A 20467-nucleotide genomic window follows, 5' to 3' on the forward strand; every position below is an offset into this window, starting at 1 on the left:
ACTATCAGCGACTTTCTTTTCTTTTGAGCCTTATATTTTTTTACTTACTCAAATGTTTGTCAGCAGACATAGAGAGTGGTCAACAAACAAAAATGCAGTGTGCTAGAGAATAAGTTATAGTCATGGTGTTTGTCTAGTTTTGTTTCAATAAACACATAAGGCAAGCTAACTCTATAAAGACAATTTTATTTGGTTTGTATTTCAAGGACATGGCTCTCGCCATTGTTTCTATATTGACTTAAAGAAATACATTTGTCTGGATGGCATGAAGCTCATGAACATTCTCAACTGAAAAGTAGATTTTTAAATAGAAGTTATCCAGAAAGCATTAGAGACTCCAGGCTGACCCACAAAAGTTTCCACAGAATAAAGGATAGAGTCCTTTCTATCTGTTGGAGGGAGAGCCATTTGTTTGTCCCTGACTTCTTGGCCCTGAAATAATCACACAGAAACCATATTATTTAAGTCGCTGCTTGGTCCATTAACTCTAGCTTCCTATTGGCTAACTCTTACATATTAATTTAACCCATTTCTAGTAATCTGTGTATCACTACGTGGCTATGGCTTACCAGCTAAAGTTCTGGCATCTGTCTTCAGTGGGGGCTCCAAGGTTCTCTCTGGGTTTTTATTCTACTGCATGTACTGGCTTTGTGGGAGCCTAGTCTGTTTGGATGCTCACCTTCCTAGACCTGGATAGATTGGGGAGGACCTTGAACTTCCCACAGGGCAGGGAACCCTGACTGCTCTTAAGACTGGAGACAGAGGGGTAGGGGGTAGGGGAAGGGGATGGAAAAGGAGGAGGGGAGGATGTGGAAATTTTTAATAAATAAATAAATAAATAAAAATTTTAAAAATCTTTTTATTTATACTTAGCCTTGAAAATGTCATTGGACAACTTAATCAAGCTGTGCCTGGATTTCCTCAAAGAAAATTGAATATAAAAATAGCGCAACAAAAGCATGTTTTACACACTTTGGGTATCAGGAGGCCTTCTGTGGAACAAGGATACCGTGGTTTTAGGACAGGAGTCTCTTTTAAAGGCAGAAGCCCATCTGGCTTTATCACACTAACAGTTTAAGGACTGATAACACAGACTCTGAACTGGAGCCTGCCGAGGTGCAACAACGTCTCGTCTAATGGGAGCTCACCAAGGCCAGCTGGACTGGGAGTGATGAAGCATGTGATCAGACCGGACTCTCTGAATGTGGCCAACAATGAGGGCTGACTGAGAAGCCAAGGACACACCTCTGAGGGATATTTGCTCAATTTGAAGTAGAAGGATCTACTTCTAATACAGATCTTTGAGGTAGGAAGACTCATTTTGTGCTGGGAAGAGACACATCTTTAATCCCAATCTTGAGATGGGAAGACACACCTTTAATCCACATCATTTGAGCTGTGAAAACCCACCTCTAATCTGAGCCACACCTTCTGCTGGAAGCTTACAATACAACATGGAAGAAAGAAGCTTTTGCTCTTTGCCTGCTTGCTCTTGCCTTGCTCGTAAGTCCAGTGATTTCTGGCATTAGAGTCTACTTCTTGGGTATTCTAACATCTATTGAAGAGCAGCTGAGACATCCATTTTTGTGGACTAAGCAGATACTGGGGTCACGGACTTTCCGTCCACAGCAGACATTGCTGGATTAGGAGCACTGCAGTCCTGTAAATCACTCTGAGAAATTCCCCTTCCATATCTCTAGAGAGAGACTCATGCATTTTACAAGGGCTGTCAGTCTAGAGGACCCTGACTAACATACAGGAGACTCAGGGTCATGACTAAACTTAAGGTTAAGGTATAGAACCAGAAGGGCTGCAGGGGCTGTGTCAACAGCAGTGACCGAGCTGAGCTGAGGTCTAGTGTTACTGGGGAATTCTCTACCCCTCAGGCCCTTAGCACATACACCAAGTGGTCAGATGACAAGTTGGTGGGGACCATTGCTATCACAGTGTTTGCTGTCTTCCTCTGAGAGGGTCCAGGTGAGGACCTTGCACTCTCCTTTGGCTTGGTGTGTGCAATAAGTTCTCTGCCTGTTTGTCTGAATGGTTTTAATATGTTCACGTGGTCATATGATCCTAATCTTTAAATATGTAAATAGTACCTTTATGACTTTAAGTCAATAAGGTGATGCTAGACAGGCAGTGGTACCCAGATATTCAGTGAGGTTCAGAGACATCCTTCCCCTGCATTTATTCAAAATGGAACCAAATGTGCTTGTAAAAGTGGTTTTCTAGACCACACACAGTCTGAAAGTGACTGTTGAACACATAAGGTGGGACTGAGACTAGGACGTAGCCGAGTCTCAGCACGCCTCTGCCTTTTATTGGTTATATCAACAGCTGTCAACAACATGGCCACCACCCGGAGGGAGAGGAGAAAGTTTGATCTCTGTGTCCGTCCTCTTGCTGGGCTCATCTACCATTTGAGCTGTCACTCTCCCGTTGCACTTGGTTTCTCAGTCATTTTAGAGCCAGAGATTCACAGTGAGTCAAACTTAATAAACGACACACCTAAACTGTAACTTCTGCTGACTGAGACCCAGATACCAGACCTGACCGACCTTGGAGTTCTCTGAAGGAGGCTTACATGATTTGCAAGATGATCTTTGTTTGCTTTCTTCATAGTGGGTATGTACAACTATTTCTTCTGAATATGGCATGATCTTATTGGCACTCTCTTTTTAAAACACCTTTTCAGGGCAAGTAACTTATAAAGGTAAACCGATCAGACTTACACCTGACTTCTCTATGGAAACTATGAAAGCCAGAAGGTCCTGGATAGATGTACTGCAGAAGCTAAGAGACCATGGATACAAACCCAAACTACTATACCCAGCCAAGCTATCGTTCATTATCAATGGAGAAAACAAGACATTCCAGGATAAGAATAAATTTAAACAATACGTAGCCACAAATCCAGCCCTACAGAAAGTAATAGAAGGAAAATCGCAACCCAAGGAATCCAACACTGCCCACAATAACCCAGGCATCTAGTGACCCTTCACCAGCACATCTCAAAGAAGGGAGACACACAATCTCTACTACCAAAAGCAATAAGAATAACCGGAGTAAACAACCACTGGTCATTAATATCACTTAATATTAATGGGCTCAATTCACCTATAAAAAGGCACAGGCTAAAAGATTGGATACGAAAACAGGATCCAACATTCTGCTCTTTGCAAGAAACACATCTCAACCACAAAGACAGGCACCTACTCAGAGTAAAGGGTTGGGAAAAGGTGTTTCAAGCAAATGGTCCTAAGAAAAAAGCAGGTGTGGCCATATTAATTTCTAACAAAACTGACTTCAAACTAAAATCAATCAGAAGAGACCGAGATGGTCACTTTATACTCATAACAGGAACAATTCATCAGGATGACGTCTCAATTCTGAATATCTACGCCCCCAATATAAAAGCACCTACTTATGTAAAAGAAATATTACTAGAACTCAAAGCAGACATCAAACCGCACACACTAATAGTAGGAGACTTCAACACTCCTCTCTCTCCAAGGGACAGGTCAATCAGACAGAAACCTAATAGAGAATTAAGAGAATTATTGGAGATAATGAAGCAAATGGACTTAACAGACATCTATAGAACATTCCACCCAAATAGGAAAGAATATACCTTCTTCTCTGCAGCTCATGGAACCTTCTCAAAAATTGACCACATACTTGGAAACAAAGGAAACCTCCACAGATACAAAAAAATATCAGTGTCCACCTGTGTCCTATCTGATCACCACGGATTAAAGTTAGAAGGCAACAACAAGGCTACCCACAGAAAGCCGACAAACTCATGGAAACTGAACAGTCAACTACTGAACCACACCTGGGTCAAGGAAGAAATTAAGAAAGAAATTAAAGTCTTCCTTGAATTTAATGAAAATAAAGAGACAACATACTCAAACCTATGGGACACAATGAAAGCAGTGCTAAGAGGAAAGTTCATAGCACTAAGTGCCCACTTAAAGAAAACGGAGAATGCATACATTGAGGACTTAACAACACACCTGAAAGCTCTAGAAAAAAAAGAAGCAGACGTGCCCAGGAAAAGTAGAAGACTGGAAATAATAAAACTGAGGGCCGAAATCAACAAAATAGAAACACAGAAAACAGTCCAAAGAATCAATGAAACAAAAAGCTGGTTCTTGGAGAAAGTCAACAAGATCGACAAACCCCTATCCAAACTAATTAAACGACAGAGAGAGAACACACAAATAAATAAGATCAGAAATGAAAAGGGGGACGTAACCACAGACACAGAGGAAATTCAGAGAATCATTAGATCTTACTACAAAAGCCTGTATAACACAAAATTGGAAAGTATAAAAGAAATGGACACTTTTTTAGATAAATACCATATACCAAAGTTAAACCAGGACCAGGTGAACAATCTAAACAGACCTGTTAGTCACGAAGAATTAGAGGGGGTTATCAAAAACCTCCCTACCAAAAAAAGCCCAGGACCAGATGGTTTCAATGCAGAATTCTACCAGAACTTCCAAGAAGACTTAATACCTATACTCCTTAATGTATTCCACAATATAGAAACAGAAGGGTCATTACCAAACTCCTTCTATGAAGCTACAGTTACTTTCATACCAAAACCACACAAAGACTCAACCAGGAAAGAGAATTACAGGCCAATCTCACTCATGAACATCGACGCAAAAATCCTCAACAAAATACTGGCAAACCGAATCCAAGAACACATTAGAAAAATTATCCATTATGATCAAGTAGGCTTCATCCCAGAGATGAAGGGCTGGTTCAACATACGAAAATCTATCAATGTAATCCACCATATAAATAATCTGAAAGAAAAAAAACCATATGATCATTTCATTAGATGCTGAAAAAGCATTCGACAAAATTCGACACCCCTTTATGATAAAAGTCTTGGAGAGATTAGGGATACAAGGGTCATACCTAAATATAATAAAAGCTATTTACAGCAAGCCGTAGGATAACATTAAATTGAACAGAGAAAAACTCAAAGCCATCCCACTAAAATCAGGAACACGACAAGGATGTCCACTCTCTCCATACCTCTTCAATATAGTGCTTGAAGTTCTAGCAATAGCAATAAGACAACATAAAGGGATCAAGGGGATTCTTATCGGAAAAGAAGAAGTTAAGCTCTCGTTATTTGCAGATGATATGATAGTATACATAAGCGACCCCAAAAACTCGACCAAAAAAAAAAAAACTCTACCAAAGAACTCCTACAGCTGAAAAACACCTTTAGTAATGTGGCAGGATACAAGATCAACTCCAAAAAATCAGTTGCCTTCCTTTACACTAAGGATAAGGAAGCAGAGAGGGAAATCAGAGAAGCATCACCTTTCACGATAGCCACAAATAGCACAAAATATCTTTGGGTAACTCTGACCAAGGATGTGAAAGATCTATTTGACAAGAACTTTAAGTCTTTGAAGAAAGAAATTGAAGAGGACACCAGAAAATGGAAAGATCTTCCTTGCTCCTTGGATTGGGAGGATCAACATAGTAAAAATGGCAATTCTACCAAAAGCAATCTATAGATTCAATGCAATCCCCATCAAAATCCCATCAAAATTCTTCACAGATCTGGAGAAGACAATAATCAACTTTATTTGGAAGAACAAAAAACCCAGGATAGCCAAAACAATCTTATACAACAAAGGATTGTCTGGAGGCATTACCATCCCTGACTTCAAACTCTATTATTGAGCTACAGTATTGAAAACAGCCTGGTATTGGCATAAAAACAGAGAAGTCGACCAATGGAATCGAATAGAAGACCCTGACATTAACCCTCAAACCTATGAACACCTGATTTTCGATAAAGGAGCTAAAAGTATACAATGGAAAAAAGAGAGCATCTTCAACAAATTGTGCTGGCAAAACTGGATGTCAACCTGTAGAAGAATGAAAATAGATCCATATCTATCACCATGCACAAAACTCAAGTCCAAATGGATTAAAGACCTCAATATCAGTCCGAACACACTGAACCTGATAGAAGAGAAAGTGGGAAGTACTCTACAACACATAGGCACAGGAGACCACTTCTTATGTATAACCCCAGCTGCACAGACATTAAGGACCTCATTGAATAAATGGGACCTCCTGAGGCTGAGAAGCTTCTGTAAAGCAAAGGACTCTGTCGCTAAGACACAAAGGCAACCCACTAACTGGGAGAAGATCTTCACCAACCCCACAACTGACAAAGGTCTGATCTCCAAAATATATAAAGATCTCAGGAAACTAGACCGCAAAAGGCTAACCAACCCAATTACAAAATGGGGCACTGAGCTGAACAGAGAATTCTCAACAGAAGAACTTCAAATGGCCAAAAGACACTTAAGGTCATGCTCAACTTCCTTAGCGATCAGGGAAATGCAAATCAAGACATCTTTAAGATACCATCTTACACCTGTCAGAATGGCTAAAATAAAAAACACCAATGATAGCCTTTGCTGGAGAGGTTGTGGAGAAAGGGGTACACTCAACCATTGCTGGTGGGAATGCAAACTTGTGCAACCACTCTGGAAAGCAGTGTTTTGGTTTCTCAGGAAATTCGGGATCAACCTACCCCTGGACCCAGCAATACCACTCTTGGGAATATACCCAAGAGAGGCCCTATCATACAACAAAAGTATATGCTCAACTATGTTCATGGCAGCATTGTTTGTAATAGCCAGAACCTGGAAACAACCTAGATGCCCTTCAATGGAAGAATGGATGAAGAAAGTATGGAATATATACATATAGAGTACTACTCAGCAATAAAAAACAAGGACTTCTTGAATTTTGCATGCAAATGGATGGAAATAGAAAACACTATCCTGAGTGAGGTAAGCCAGACCCAAAAAGAGGAACATGGGATGTACTCACTCATATTTGGTTTCTAGCCATAAACCAAGGACATTGAGCCTATAATTAGTGATACTAGAGAAGCTAAATAAGGAGAACCCAAAGAAAAACATATAGGCATCCTCCTGAATATTAACCTTCAGCAGGTGATGAAAGGAGACAGAGACAGAGACCCACACTGGAGCACCGGACTGAAATCTCAAGGTCCAAATCAGAAGCAGAAGGAGAGAGAGCATGAGCAAGGAACTCAGGACCGCAAGGGGTGCGCCCACACACTGAGACAATGGGGATGTTCTACTGGGAACTCATCAAGGCCAGCTGGCCTGGGTCTGGAAAAGCCTGGGATAAAACCGGACTCTCTGTACATAGCGGACAATGAGGACTAATGAGAACTCAAGAACAATGGCAATGGGTTTCTGATCCTACTGCATGCACTGGCTTTGTGGGAGCCTAGGCAGTTTGGATGCTCAACTTACTAGACCTGGATGGAGGTGGGGGTTCCTTGGACCTCCCACAGGACAGGGAACCCTGATTGCTTTTCGGGCTGGGGGGGAGACTTAATTGGGGGAGGGGGAGGGAAATGGGAGGCGGTGGCGGGGAAGAGACAGAAATCTTTAATAAATAAATAAATTTATAAAAAAAAATTATCCATTATGATCAAGTAGGCTTCATCCCAGAGATGCAGGGCTGGTTCACCATACGAAAATCTATCAATGTAATCCACCATATAAATAAACTGAAAGAAAAAAATCATATGATCATTTCATTAGAGCTGAAAAAGCATTTGACAAAATTCAACACCCCTTTATGATAAAGGTCTTGGAGAGAATAGGGATACAAGGATCCTACCTAAATATAATAAAAGCTATTTACAGCAAGCCAACAGCTAACATTAAATTGAACAGAGAAAAACTCAAAGCCATCCCACTAAAATCAGGAACACGACAAGGATGTCCACTCTCTCCATACCTCTTCAATATAGTGCTTGAAGTTCTAGCAATAGCAATAAGACAACATAAGGAGATCAAGGGGATTTGTATTGGAAAGGAAGAAGTTAAGCTTTCGTTATTTGCAGATGATATGATAGTGTACATAAGCGACCCCAAAAATTCTACCAAAGAACTCCTACAGCTGATAAACACCTTTAGTAATGTGGCAGGATACAAGATCAACTCCAAAAAATCAGTTGCCTTCCTTTACACTAAGGATAAGGAAGCAGAGAGGGAAATCAGAGAAGCATCACCTTTCACGATAGCCACAAACAGCATAAAATATCTAGGGGTAACCCTGACCAAGGAAGTGAAAGACCTATTCGACAAGAACTATAAGTCTTTGAAGAAAGAAATTGAAGAAGACACCAGAAAATAGAAGGACCTCCCTTGCTCTTGGATTGGGAGGATCAACATAGTAAAAATGGCAATTCTACCAAAAGCAATCTATAGATTCAATGCAATCCCCATCAAAATCCCATCAAAATTCTTCACAGATCTGGAGAAGACAATAATCAACTTTATATGGAGGAACAAAAAACCCAGGATAGCCAGAACAATCTTATACAATAAAGGATTGTCTGGAGGCATTACCATCCCTGACTTCAAACTCTATTATTGAGCTACAGTATTGAAAACAGCCTGGTATTGGCATAAAAACAGAGAAGTCGACCAATGGAATCGAATAGAAGACCCTGACTTTAACCCACAAACCTTTGAGCACCTGATTTTCGATAAAGGAGCTAAAAGTATACAATGGAAAAAAGACAGCATTTTCAACAAATTGTGCTGGCAAAACTGGATGTCAATCTGTAAAAGAATGAAAATAGATCCATATCTATCACCATGCACAAAACTCAAGTCCAAATGGATTAAAGACCTCAATATCAGTCCGAATACATTGAACCTGATAGAAGAGGAAGTGGGAAGTACTCTACAGCACATGGGCACAGGAGACCACTTCCTACGTATAACCCCAGCAGCACAGACACTAAGGGCATCATTGAATAAATGGGACCTCCTGAGGCTGAGAAGCTTCTGTAAAGCAAAGGACACTGTCACTAAGACAAAAAGGCAACCCACTTACTGGGAGAAGATTTTCACCAACCCCACAACTGACAAAGGTCTGATCTCCAAAATATATAAAGAAATCAAGAAACTAGACCGTAAAAGGCTAATCAATCCAATTATAAAATGGGGCACTGAGCTGAACAGAGAATTCTCAACAGAAGAACTTCAAATGGCCAAAAGGCACTTAAGGTCATCCTCAACTTCCCTAGCGATCAGGGAAATGCAAATCAAGACATCTTTAAGATACCATCTTACACCTGTCAGAATGGCTAAAATAAAAAACACCAATGATAGCCTTTGCTGGAGAGGTTGTGGAGAAAGGAGTACACTCAACCATTGCTGGTGGGAATGCAAACTTGTGCAACCACTCTGGAAAGCAGTGTTTTGGTTTCTCAGGAAATTCGGGATCAACCTACCCCTGGACCCAGCAATACCACTCTTGGGAATATACCCAAGAGAGGCCCTATCATACAACAAAAGTATATGCTCAACTATGTTCATGGCAGCATTGTTTGTAATAGCCAGAACCTGGAAACAACCTAGATGCCCTTCAATGGAAGAATGGATGAAGAAAGTATGGAATATATACATATTAGAGAATTACTCAGCAGTAAAAAACAAGGACTTCTTGAATTTTGCATACAAATGGATGGAAATAGAAAACACTATCCTGAGTGAGGTAAGCCAGACCCAAAAAGAGGAACATGGGATGTACTCACTCATATTTGGTTTCTAGCCATAAATAAAGGACATTGGGCTTATAATGCATGTTCCTAGAGAAGCTAAGTAAGAAGGTGAACCCAAAGACAAACACATAGGCATCCTCATGAATATTAACCTTCATCAGGCGATGAAAGGAGACAGAGACAGAGGAGCACGGGACAGAAATCTCAAGGTCCAAATCAGGAGCAGAAGGAGAGAGAGCATGAGCAAGGAACTCAGGACCGCGAGGGGCGCACCCACACACTGAGACAATGGGGATGTTCTACTGGGAACTCACCAAGGCCAGCTGGCCTGGGTCTGAAAAAGCATGGGACAAATCCGGACTAGCTGAACATAGAGGACAATGAGGAATACTGAGAACTCAAGAACAATCGCAGTGGGTTTTTGATCCTACTGCACGTACTGGCTTTGGGGGAGCCTAGGCAGTTTGGATGCTCACCTTAGGAGAACTGGATAGAGGTGGGCGGTCCTTGGGCTTCCCACAGGTCAGGGAACCCTGATTGCTCTTCGAGCAGATGAGGGAGGGTGACTTGATCGGGGGAGGGGGAGGGAAATGGGAGGCGGTTGCGGGGAGGAGGCAGAAATCTTTAATAAATAAATAAATGAAAATAATAAAAAAAATAAAACACCTTTTCAATTATTTATTTTATTTGCTTGTGTATGTATGTGTGCCATGTGCATGCAGTACCTGAAGAGACCAGAAGAGGGCATCTGGACCTGAGTTACAAATGATTATGAGTCACCATGTGAGTGCTGGAAAAGAAGCCCAGGTCCAATGCAAGAGCTTCCACTGCTCTTACTTAACCACTGAACCGTCTCTCCAGCCACTACCGTTTGTCTTCTTGAAGCAAAGCTACTAGAAAGACCTATAGTGGCCCAAAGTCATGAAATAAGTGGAACACTTCAGTCACAGCTAGACCTAGATAATAAAGGAGCTGCTAATACTCCCCTGAAAAGAGCTCACCTACTGAAAAGATTATTTGTTCTCATTCCATCTTTAGGTTCTCTCAGATGTAATCTAGCACGTTGTACTGGCTGGCTTTGTACGTCAACTTGACACAAATTAGGGCAATCAGAAGAAGGATCCTCAGTTGAGGAAATACCCCCATGAGATCCAGCTGTAAGACATTTTCTCAGTGATCAACAGGGCAGGAACCAAACCATGGTGAGTGGTGCCATCCTTGCGCTGGTGGTCCTGGGTTCTATAAGAAGGTGGGCTGAGCAAGTCGTGGGGAGCAAGCCAGCAAGCAATATACCTCCATGGCCTCTGCTTCAGTTCCTGCCTCTGGGGTCCAGCCCTGGTAGAGTTCCTGTCCTGACTTCCTTCAATGATGAATAGCAATACTGAAGGGTAAGCCTAATAGACCCTTTCCTTCCCAACATGCTTTTGGTCATGGTGGTTTGTTGCAATAATAGAAACCCTAACTAAGACACATAGCACTGAAGGAACCCCAAATGTTGATTGCTTCTCAAATACCAATGCCAGAGAAGTATCAGTAGAAAAAGAACCGTGGAATTTTCAAGAAAACACTGCCTCTGTTTCCATTGCTTCTGGCTGTGTTGGATGGGATGCCATCTCCATGTGATACTATGATAGCAAAGGCTTTACTGGTTATGATAAATAACAACAGTGATGCGGGGGAAGAGGGCAGATTAGAGAACCCAGCTGTTGCTGGTATCTCCACAAGTCTGAAATAAAACACCAGGTGCTCTCATTGAAAGAAGGACTGTGCTGTAGGGGAAAGCACTGCTGTCTTATAGTCAAGAGTAGATGAGGAGAGGTCAGGTGGATTCGGAAATACTCAGCTTTAGATCTGTAACAAGATAATAAGAACTCTAGCATCTGGTGCAAGGCAAAGTGGCCTGCACAGGGAGACTCCTGTCCCTCCAGCGGGGCTTCAAGAAAGAGAAAAGGCTCAGGGAGGCTCCAGATGGTACATTATTATGTCACTGTACAAAGTGTACTTTAATCCAGGAGAGCCTGATTCTCATGGCAGCCACAGGAGAATGGGTTCCCAGCATTTCTTGGCTCTCTGGTGCCCATATGAGGACTCTTCCTTGAAGAAGCCTTGCAATCACATATTTTGGCAGTCAAGAGCAAAAGCGCAGGTTGGTATTTTGTATCTCCATATCCCGGTAAATGTCACTCTCCACTAGTCAAAAAATAAAAAATAAAAAAACCCATGTCTCTCTCTCTACAGTCAATGTCTCCATCATAATAAATAACAAAATGCTCCAGAATGTCAAGTGGGAGAGAATAAAGTCCATCTTTTTTCTTAGCACCAATGATAACACATGCATACCTTACAAATATGAGGATCCTTCCTAGGATTGATTCTAGGTTTATTACGAGAATGGAGGATTATTGTCTTGAAGAAATTAAAACTTTGAAAACATCGCAAAGGGGAAAGAAAAATATATATTTACAACGTATGATAAAAATGTCTTAAAAGAAAGAATTGAGATTAATCTTGTCCTTTTGCTTCGTTGAAAATTAAGGCTTTCATTTTTCTATTTGTATTCACCCTTGAAAATGTGATGGAACAATTTGATCCATCCAGGCTTCAATTTCCCTTTCAAAAGAAGGCAATAAAGGACTTTCCTTCCTTCACAGCCCAAGGATCTTTATCCCGCATTGGGTATCAGGAGTGCCTTTGTGTTACAAGGATACAGGGGTGTTGGAACAGAATTTGAAGCAGAAAAGGGAGGTCCACCTGGTTTGGGGATATCATTTATCTAACAAAGAAGGAGTAAACCTGTCTCTTATGGCAAACTGTGACCTACAATGTGTTCAGAGGAAGCAAAGACATCTTGTTCTGCTCAGGTGTGTGGTTGGGATGTGCTCAGAAAATAGAGTGTAACCTGTTGGGTGTCATTTGTTATGTCCTCCACACAACAGAGGACTTGGGAAAGAGAACTGACTTCTTTCTGTATCAGGAGCAGGTCTCTACTTTGATTCATAGGCTTAGTTTAGAAAGACAAAGAAATCAGGAGCGTGGGGACCTCTAAACATAGAAACTTTGCTGTTGTTCTTTTTCTCACGTCACTTGTTTCTATAATATGATGAAAACCTAATTAGTCCAGAGGTAACTTTTGAGGCGAACTAATGTAGTAATTGAGGAGGGAGCGGGAAAGCCATACGTTAGGGACTGAGGTCTTGCAGAGGGCCTCCTTTCCCCTGACACGTGATGTGTTAGTGTCTTGAGGACACTTCATGGTGACAAGTGCTCTACAAACATTGAAGGTACAAATAGAACCCGAGAAGGCTCACTTGCCAGAAGGACCCAGAGCCTGTCTGCCCCTCTTCACCGCGGTGAGTAGACTTCCCCGTTTCTTTTAATCATGTGTGCCGTGCAACATTTTGTTAAAGACACACAGCTGACTCTCTTTGATAAACCAAGGAGTAGAGGCAAGAGGCTGAGCCTGGTCACCTTCACTCTTCTGACCTTTAAAATAACTGGGGTCAGTTCCATGAGCTGTGACGTCAGGAAAACACAGGTGCTTCATTCCCTGTGCTCAGGGTCTGCTGTCACAGGAGTTTTGGGGTGAATCTTTGTCTAATGGGTCCTCCTTTCTTCCAATAACTAAAAATAAATAGAAAGTTTTCAGATTTCTATGGAAATTGTCCATTTTCTCTAACCTCAAAGTTCACTTGCCTTATAAGGATGCCAGTGATGTAAATTTAATCCATCCAATTTATTTTTGGTGAATTTCTACATTTCTTGTGCCTACAACTTTGTCTTTTGTAGTTTGACTGTTAACTGCCCAGGCCTGGTGCTGTTTAATTTGAAGGTTTCTTTTGTGAATCCATCCTTAAAGTCTCCATCCTGACATGTGATGTTGTACAAAACTTATAAGTCAGTATCTCCATTGTGTTTCTAGATGGTGGTGAGGGCCATTAACACCTACAAAGATGAAAAATAAGACTGGCATGTTGGCACATGCCTTTAATCCCAGCTCTAGACAGGCAGAAGCAGGTGGACCTTGGTGAGGTCAAGGCCAGTCTAGGAGAAACCCAGGTATCTCATAACAACAACAAAAATCTAAAGAAATAAAGTCATGAATCATATTCTTAAAAAAAATATCCCTTGGGTCCCCCTGCCCCGCAGCAAACTCCGGCGGGTCCCAGAAGTGCCGGGCGCCGGTGCACCCGAGCAAGCCGTTACAGTCGGCGGCTATGGCGGCGGGTCAGACATATAAACAGAGGAAATAGCCATATAAGAATTTATTAACAAGGAGAGAAAGAAATAAAGGGAGAGAGAGAGAGAGAGAGAGAGAGAGAGAGAGAGAGAGAGAGAGAGAGAGAGAGAGAGAAGGAGAGAGAGAGAGGAGGAGAGAGGCAAAGCCCCCTGTGAGAGGCAAAGCCCCGTGTGAGAGGAAAAGCAGGAAGAGAGCAATGCGGGACAGAGGTCAGGAGTTAAAAGGAGTGGGCGTGGCTAGGGCAGGGACCGAAAGAATAACAATGAACTTGCCAGATTTGAGTTGTTATAAGATGTTCTCTCTTAATATAATGAATCAAGGAGCAATAACCTTATATTTTAATTTGAGAAAGCTGGGTCTGACAGATCCACTTCCCAGTCCCTGCTGATTTGGAATCCAGATGGAACATTATCCATCTATCAGAATGCAAAGCCATCCTCCTTTTTTGCTTTTATTTGCTGCTGCTGTTTTTCTTTTGCTGCTGTGTAAAGCAATGAGTACAATTATGACATTTTCATGCATAAGTCATTGTATTTTCCTGTTTTTGTCCTGACCACCTTTTCCTCTCCTTTCCGCTCCCACTAGTCCTCCCTGCACAATCAATTTCGAAAACTACTTTTCTGGAGTCAGAGGTGTGACTGTCGTGCCATGAGGTCAAAGCAGAGACCCTAAGCCAATCATTAGACAGAGCTCGGGGAACCTCAGAGATGATTGGGCTGGTGCCAGGGTCCAACTGTGGCTCAGGCTGAGGTCTTGAGATGTGGAAGGGGCATCATTGGAGCCAGGAAAACCTAGGACCACTAGATGCCTTGAATTCAAGTGGCCTCAAATAGCACAATTAGTCTTTATTCATACTTTTAAGAGTTTTCTCTACCAGGCTTACATGAACTGTTTTATTATTGGCTCCTATTTTTGACTTTTAAGAAATACATCATAATCATTATTAAAGCCCCCATTGTTCCGCTTTGTGTTACCTCAAATACACTTTCCCACCCCGACATAACCTTATTCTAGACAGATAGTTCAGCATTTTGCAGCCTTAACTAAAATATTGGCATTTTTGCAGGCTTAACTAAATATCCAGCCAGACACTTCCTGTTCTTGCATTGTTCATGTCAGTGGGCAGCTACTTGCAGTTATAAAGTTAAAAAGTAATAGACATGAATACGGTGCTTTAAGAACAATAGTCAAACACAAACAATTTTTTGTTGTCTGCAAAATATGTTTTTTATACAGTTCCATTTTCCACAAGAGAGTCCCATGTTTTATTGTGTCTGTAAAAGGCAGACTTTGATAAGACCCCTTTTCCCCATCCCACTATCCCATACCTTTTTCCACCAATATAAGCTCATATGTGTAGCAAAGATCGATCTATCCATCCCTCATTTTGCGATGCAGTTTTTCCTCTTGGGATGTACCAGATTCTACTATTGATTCTATGCTTGGTGTCCAGGGAATCTATTCTCACCAGTTGGCACTATTTGTATTTGTGAAGTCTTTTCCATATTCCGTGTATGCATGCCCTGCTCTCCTTTCTGGAACTGTGAGACATGGAGATGTTCCAAGGGTACCTGACTGTCTCTATTTTGTCAGGAAATCTCCCAGGACTGAGAGTTGTAGTTAGCAATTCCAGATAAGGGGTTTGAGAAGCATCGGTGCCCTGATGAATCTTATGGGACAATGACCAGAAAAGAACAGAATTTCCAGGGGAAATCGCAGCTGTTGCCTATGTGACTGACAGAGTAAAACTAAGAACTGCCCAAAGAATGTATAATGGGAGAGAAAAGAGCCTGCAAACTGCATGAATTTTGCAGATTCCTATGCTGTCCTGTTATTTACTGCTCCTTGCCAAGTGAGAACCCCTTTCATTGGATACTTACTTCGTTCCTAGTAAACCCATTGGATAGGTAGTCATGTGCTGGCCCGAAACGAGGCTGCACACTTGTCCATAGAGGAGGAACCATTCTAAAAGTCAGAGGGATCAAAGACACCAGGAGAACAAGGACCACAGAATCCGCTAATCTGACCTCATCGTGGCTTCTAGAGACTAAAGCAGCAATCCCAGAGCCTGTAATGGGTCTCTCCTAGGTCCTCTGCATATGTGCTATGGTTGCTTAGTTTGGGGATTCTGTGAAACTCCTAACAGTGAGAATGGGGTTGTCTCTGACTCTTTTGTCTATCTTGGGACCCTTTTCTTCCTACTAGGTTGTCTCATTCAGCTTTGATATGAGGCTTTGCATCTTGTCTTATTGCATCTTGTTATGCGGTGTTCAGTTGACACTTTTGGGAGGCCTGTTCTTTTCTAAGGAGAAATGGAAGAGCAGTGGCTATGAGGGAAAGGGGAAGCTGTAGTCAGGACATCTTGTATCAGAGAAGAATAAATAAAAAGAAAAAAGGAGTGAAAATCCCTAATTTTCTAAAAGACTTTCCAGGAGTCTGTAATATTATGGTGAATTTTTCCTCCGACAGTATCCATTTCAGTCAGAAAAGAGAGACATCACTCATTACATATGATCATTGAAGTCTGTGGAAAAGAACAGAGGGCTGGAAAGAAGCAGGCAGTCTCAGACAGACGGACAGACAGAAGAGCTCTGAATAGAATTGAGAAGTCTGTCAGGACACTGAGATGTGTTGAGTGTCAACAGTTTTAGTATATTCTCATCTCTGATGAAACACTTGGGTTTTATCCCAGGCTTGTTCATCTACACTCCTGTGATTGCTATAAAAGCCACAGCATGTTTCATAGTGTGCTGAGAATTTACAGCAGCGTTCTGCTCTCTGTCGTGCGATGGTCCAGGTACAAATCACCGCATTTGTCTGAGGGGTTGAAAGGCGATAACTGATGTTCCTAGAAGAGGAGGCCGCCTGTTATTGACCTGGGTACAGCCTAGAGTTCATAGTTCATGTTGTCAGAGACCTTCAGGACGGAGGTCTGCAACAATCTTTAATATTTAATACAAAGGAAAGGCAGGAGGCTTGCAGAACTGCATTTCAAGAACAGAAAACTTGGACAAATCCAAAGTTTGGATTGAGCGTCCTGATCTCTTTTGCTGTGTAGAAAGTGCCCATCATGTGACATGCATTGCTAGTCAGGGAGACTTGAGCTCTTAGAAGAGGTAAAGCCGATCCTAGCCTGAACTGAGAACAGCCACACCAATCACACACAGCCTTGCCGCTCTCACGTTCCCTGTGCTGGGAAAGGCAGGGATAAAACAGCCACAAAGCCACCTGGAAACACAGCTGCTCCTAAATGTCACATGACAGCGGCAAAACTCCACCCTGGCCCTCCATGAGAACAATCAGTTCATATCAGGGATTCGCCAACCAATTATTTTTAAAATTTTTATTTTTTAAAATCTGCTTTTCCTACCAATAACTGTCTGGCTTTCATAACTTGTGCCCGCAGAAACCAAAAGAGGGCGCCAGATCCTTTATTAGTTGTTTTAAACAAAGTTTTATCAGGTCTCAATCTTAACATATCTTTGTTTTATAGCACGATGCCTAATTAATCTTCTAATTTATACGATAAACTTCAACATATCTAGAACAGCTCCAGGCTCTGTTGGAAATCAAACTGTGGTTGAATTTGGGAGGTGGTCAATGTGATAAAACGATAGGACTTCCCAGATGTTTGTATATGCCACATGGCAGATGGGTGAGCATGATTTACAGAACTGGACTACAGGAATGTGATAGAATGAAAAATAAAATGCTTAGAGAAATTCTGGTTGGGGCCACTGGTGTTACTTCAGACATGCTGATACAGAACGTAAGTGAGATATATCAATCTGAACAAGTAGATTAGATTTTAGAGTATAAATTAATAGATAGTTTGAAAATTTAGATTTTTGAAAACAAGTCTTCAAGTAAGTTCTGTGTGGATAGATGAACAATAATATATATCATTCTCTTTCCTCCAGAAAAGTAAGCAGATTTAAAGGAATTTTTGCTGATGCTTATCATGATTCACTGATTTCTTCACAAAGGCATTTGCTGGATCAAGCACTTCTGCATCAGATCTAAGGATGGTTTTGGATCCTGTCAAGGGCACAGTCTTCTTCTGTCTCACTGGGGTTGGCACCATGGGAAACGTCTTAGTTTTCGTGAGTTACATACACGTGTTCCAAAGCACTGAGAAGAAACCTATTCACCTTGTTCTTGCTCACTTGGCGCTCACAAATACTATAATGCTTCTTTCAAAGGGAATGCCGAAGACAATAGAAGCCTTTAATTTTAGAAATTTCTTAGATGACATCAGTTGTAAAGTTGTGGTTTACCTGGCAAGAGTGTCCCGGGGCCTCTCCATCTGCACCAGCGGTCTCCTCACTGTGGTCCAGGCCATCATCATCAGTCCCAGAGCCTCCAGGTGGCAGAGGCTCAACCTAAAGACTCCACAGCACATTCTTTGCTCGCTGCTCTTCTTTTGGATCCTCAATTCCTTGATCAGCATGAACTTACTGTATTACATTAAAAATATCAAGAGTGTGAACATAACTCAGAGTAAAAGCGGCAGCAACTATTGCTATTTTCTGCCAGAAAGCAGGATAACAAGATGGATTTGTCTCACCCTTATGGTCCTGAGAGATGCTGTGTTTCAGGGAGCCATGGGAGGCGCCAGTGGCTACATGGTACTTCTTCTCCACAAGCACCACCAGCATGTCCTCTACATTCAGAACTCCAAGCTTCTCTACAGAACTCCCCCTGAGCTGAGAGCTGCTCAGAGTGTCCTCCTTCTGATGCTCTGTTTTGTTTTCTTCTATTTAACAGATTGTTTTATTTCTTTATATTTTACTTTCTTTATAGAGAGTTATTCCAAAATTCTGTATGTTCCAGAGTTTCTCACCCTTGGTTATGCAGTTATCAGCCCCTTCATACTGATCCACAGAGATGAACATTTGACTAAATGTTGTCATACTCTGTAAGAGAGATCAGATATTGATAAATGTCTATTAATCTTTTTAGCATACAAAAGAGAAAACGAAACATACTACACAGCAGAAAAAATTATTATTATTGACTTTTGCAGGAAAATGGATGTGCTAGAAAACATCATTTTGAGTGAAATAACCCAGACACAGAAAGACAATTATCACATGTACTCACTCATAAGTGGTTTCTAAAGATAAAGGAAAGAAAACCAGCCTACAAATCACAATCTCAGAGAACCTAGACAACAATGAGAACACTAAGAGAGACACAAAAATATCTAAACTATATGGAAAGTAGAAAAAAACACAAGATCTCCTGAGTAAATTGGGAGCATGGGGACCTTGGGAGAGGGTTGAAGGCCATCAGCCAATCAGTTTTTGTTTTGTTTTGTTTTGTTTTAACAATGAGAACAACATATTTTCACAGTGTAAAGAAGGGTTATTCCACAGCAAGCCTGGGTCCTCACAGTTAGAGCCATCTGAAGACATCTACAGGCCCACTTGGTGATGGGCAGGTGGGTGCCATTATGATGAGCAAATATACGGGGGAGAGAAGAGCAGCAGACCTCCCGTGTGCTGTGGAAAGTGGCGGAACTGGAGAAGCAAAGGCATTTAGAAAGAGGCTTATTTGAGTGGCCTGCTTGCCACCTGGGGCCAGGCTGCTGCCAAAGGCCATGTCTGGGTCTGTGGTCCTACCACAGCTGGGGACTGTATTGACATTCATGACCCCTGTTGCCACTCAAGGCCACAAAGATGCCTGAGGTCTGGATTGCCACCTGAGGCCTTGGTGTCTGAAGGTCAAGCTGCAGTTGGGGCCATAAAGATCTGAGTGACCTATGGTGCCACAAAGTGCCATGGTGGCCTCTAGGCCCTAGCTGCAACCAAAGGTCCTGTCTCAGTTGATGGCCTCTCCATCTGTTGACATCTATACCTTCTGTGACCATCAAAGGCCACACTAATGTCAGAGGTCTAGGCCACCACTGGTAGCCATTTTGGTGTCTGAGAGCCACGCTGCTGCAGGGGTCATGGTGGCATCCAGGCCTGGGCTACTGCCAAGTAACATGTCTGCATCTGTTGTCCTACCACATCTGGGGTCTGTGTTGATATCTGTGGCCCATGTTGCTACCAAAGGCCACATGAATTCTTGGGGTCTAGGCCGCAGCCTGAGGCCATGTTGGTGCCCGAGGGCTGTGCTGCTGCTGGAGCCATGCCAATCTGAGTGGCCTGCTCTTCCATCTGGGATCTTGGTATCATCTGGGCCTGAGCTGCTGCCTAAAACCATGTCTGGGTCTGGCCTGGCAGTGACTAGGGTCTGAGTTGATGTCTGTTGTTCCTGTTACCACTGAGGGCCATGGGAATGCCCAGCGTCTGCTCAGCCACCTAAGACCACGTAGGTGTCCCAGGGATATGTTACTGTCAGGGCCATGTTAATCTGCATAACCTGAGCTGCTGTTGAGGGCCATGTCTGGATCGGTGGTCCTGCTGTAGCTAGTGTCTGTGTTGATGGTCGGAGTCTATGTTACCATAGGGAGCCATAGGAACCCTGCATGCTGAATCCTAAGAGCCATGCTGAGCCAGCCCTGCTCTTCTGTGGCCCTGGGAAAGCTGGCCCTGCTCTTTGCTGGACACAGCAGCAGGAGATCTGGTCTCATCCCTCAGGAGAGAGCTATTCCCCCACTCCCCTCTGCATAC

At 42.3% G+C, this 20467-nt stretch overlaps 1 protein-coding gene across 1 annotated transcript; it reads left to right on the top strand.

Moving 5' to 3' along the window:
• The first annotated feature begins 17872 nt into the window (after positions 1–17872).
• LOC142849067 (vomeronasal type-1 receptor 4-like) lies at positions 17873–18769 on the top strand. The gene has a single exon (XM_075971181.1). The coding sequence runs from the start codon at positions 17873–17875 to the stop codon at positions 18767–18769; it is 897 nt and encodes a 298-aa protein (XP_075827296.1).
• The last annotated feature ends 1698 nt before the right edge of the window (positions 18770–20467 follow it).

Source organism: Microtus pennsylvanicus, chromosome 4 (assembly GCF_037038515.1).
Source record: "Microtus pennsylvanicus isolate mMicPen1 chromosome 4, mMicPen1.hap1, whole genome shotgun sequence".
Taxonomy (NCBI): Eukaryota; Metazoa; Chordata; class Mammalia; order Rodentia; family Cricetidae; genus Microtus; species Microtus pennsylvanicus.

Bases quoted from the DNA above. Each gene is read 5' to 3' on its own strand.
- LOC142849067 (XM_075971181.1), top strand. From the start codon at position 17,873: ATGGTTTTGGATCCTGTCAAGGGCACAGTCTTCTTCTGTCTCACTGGG.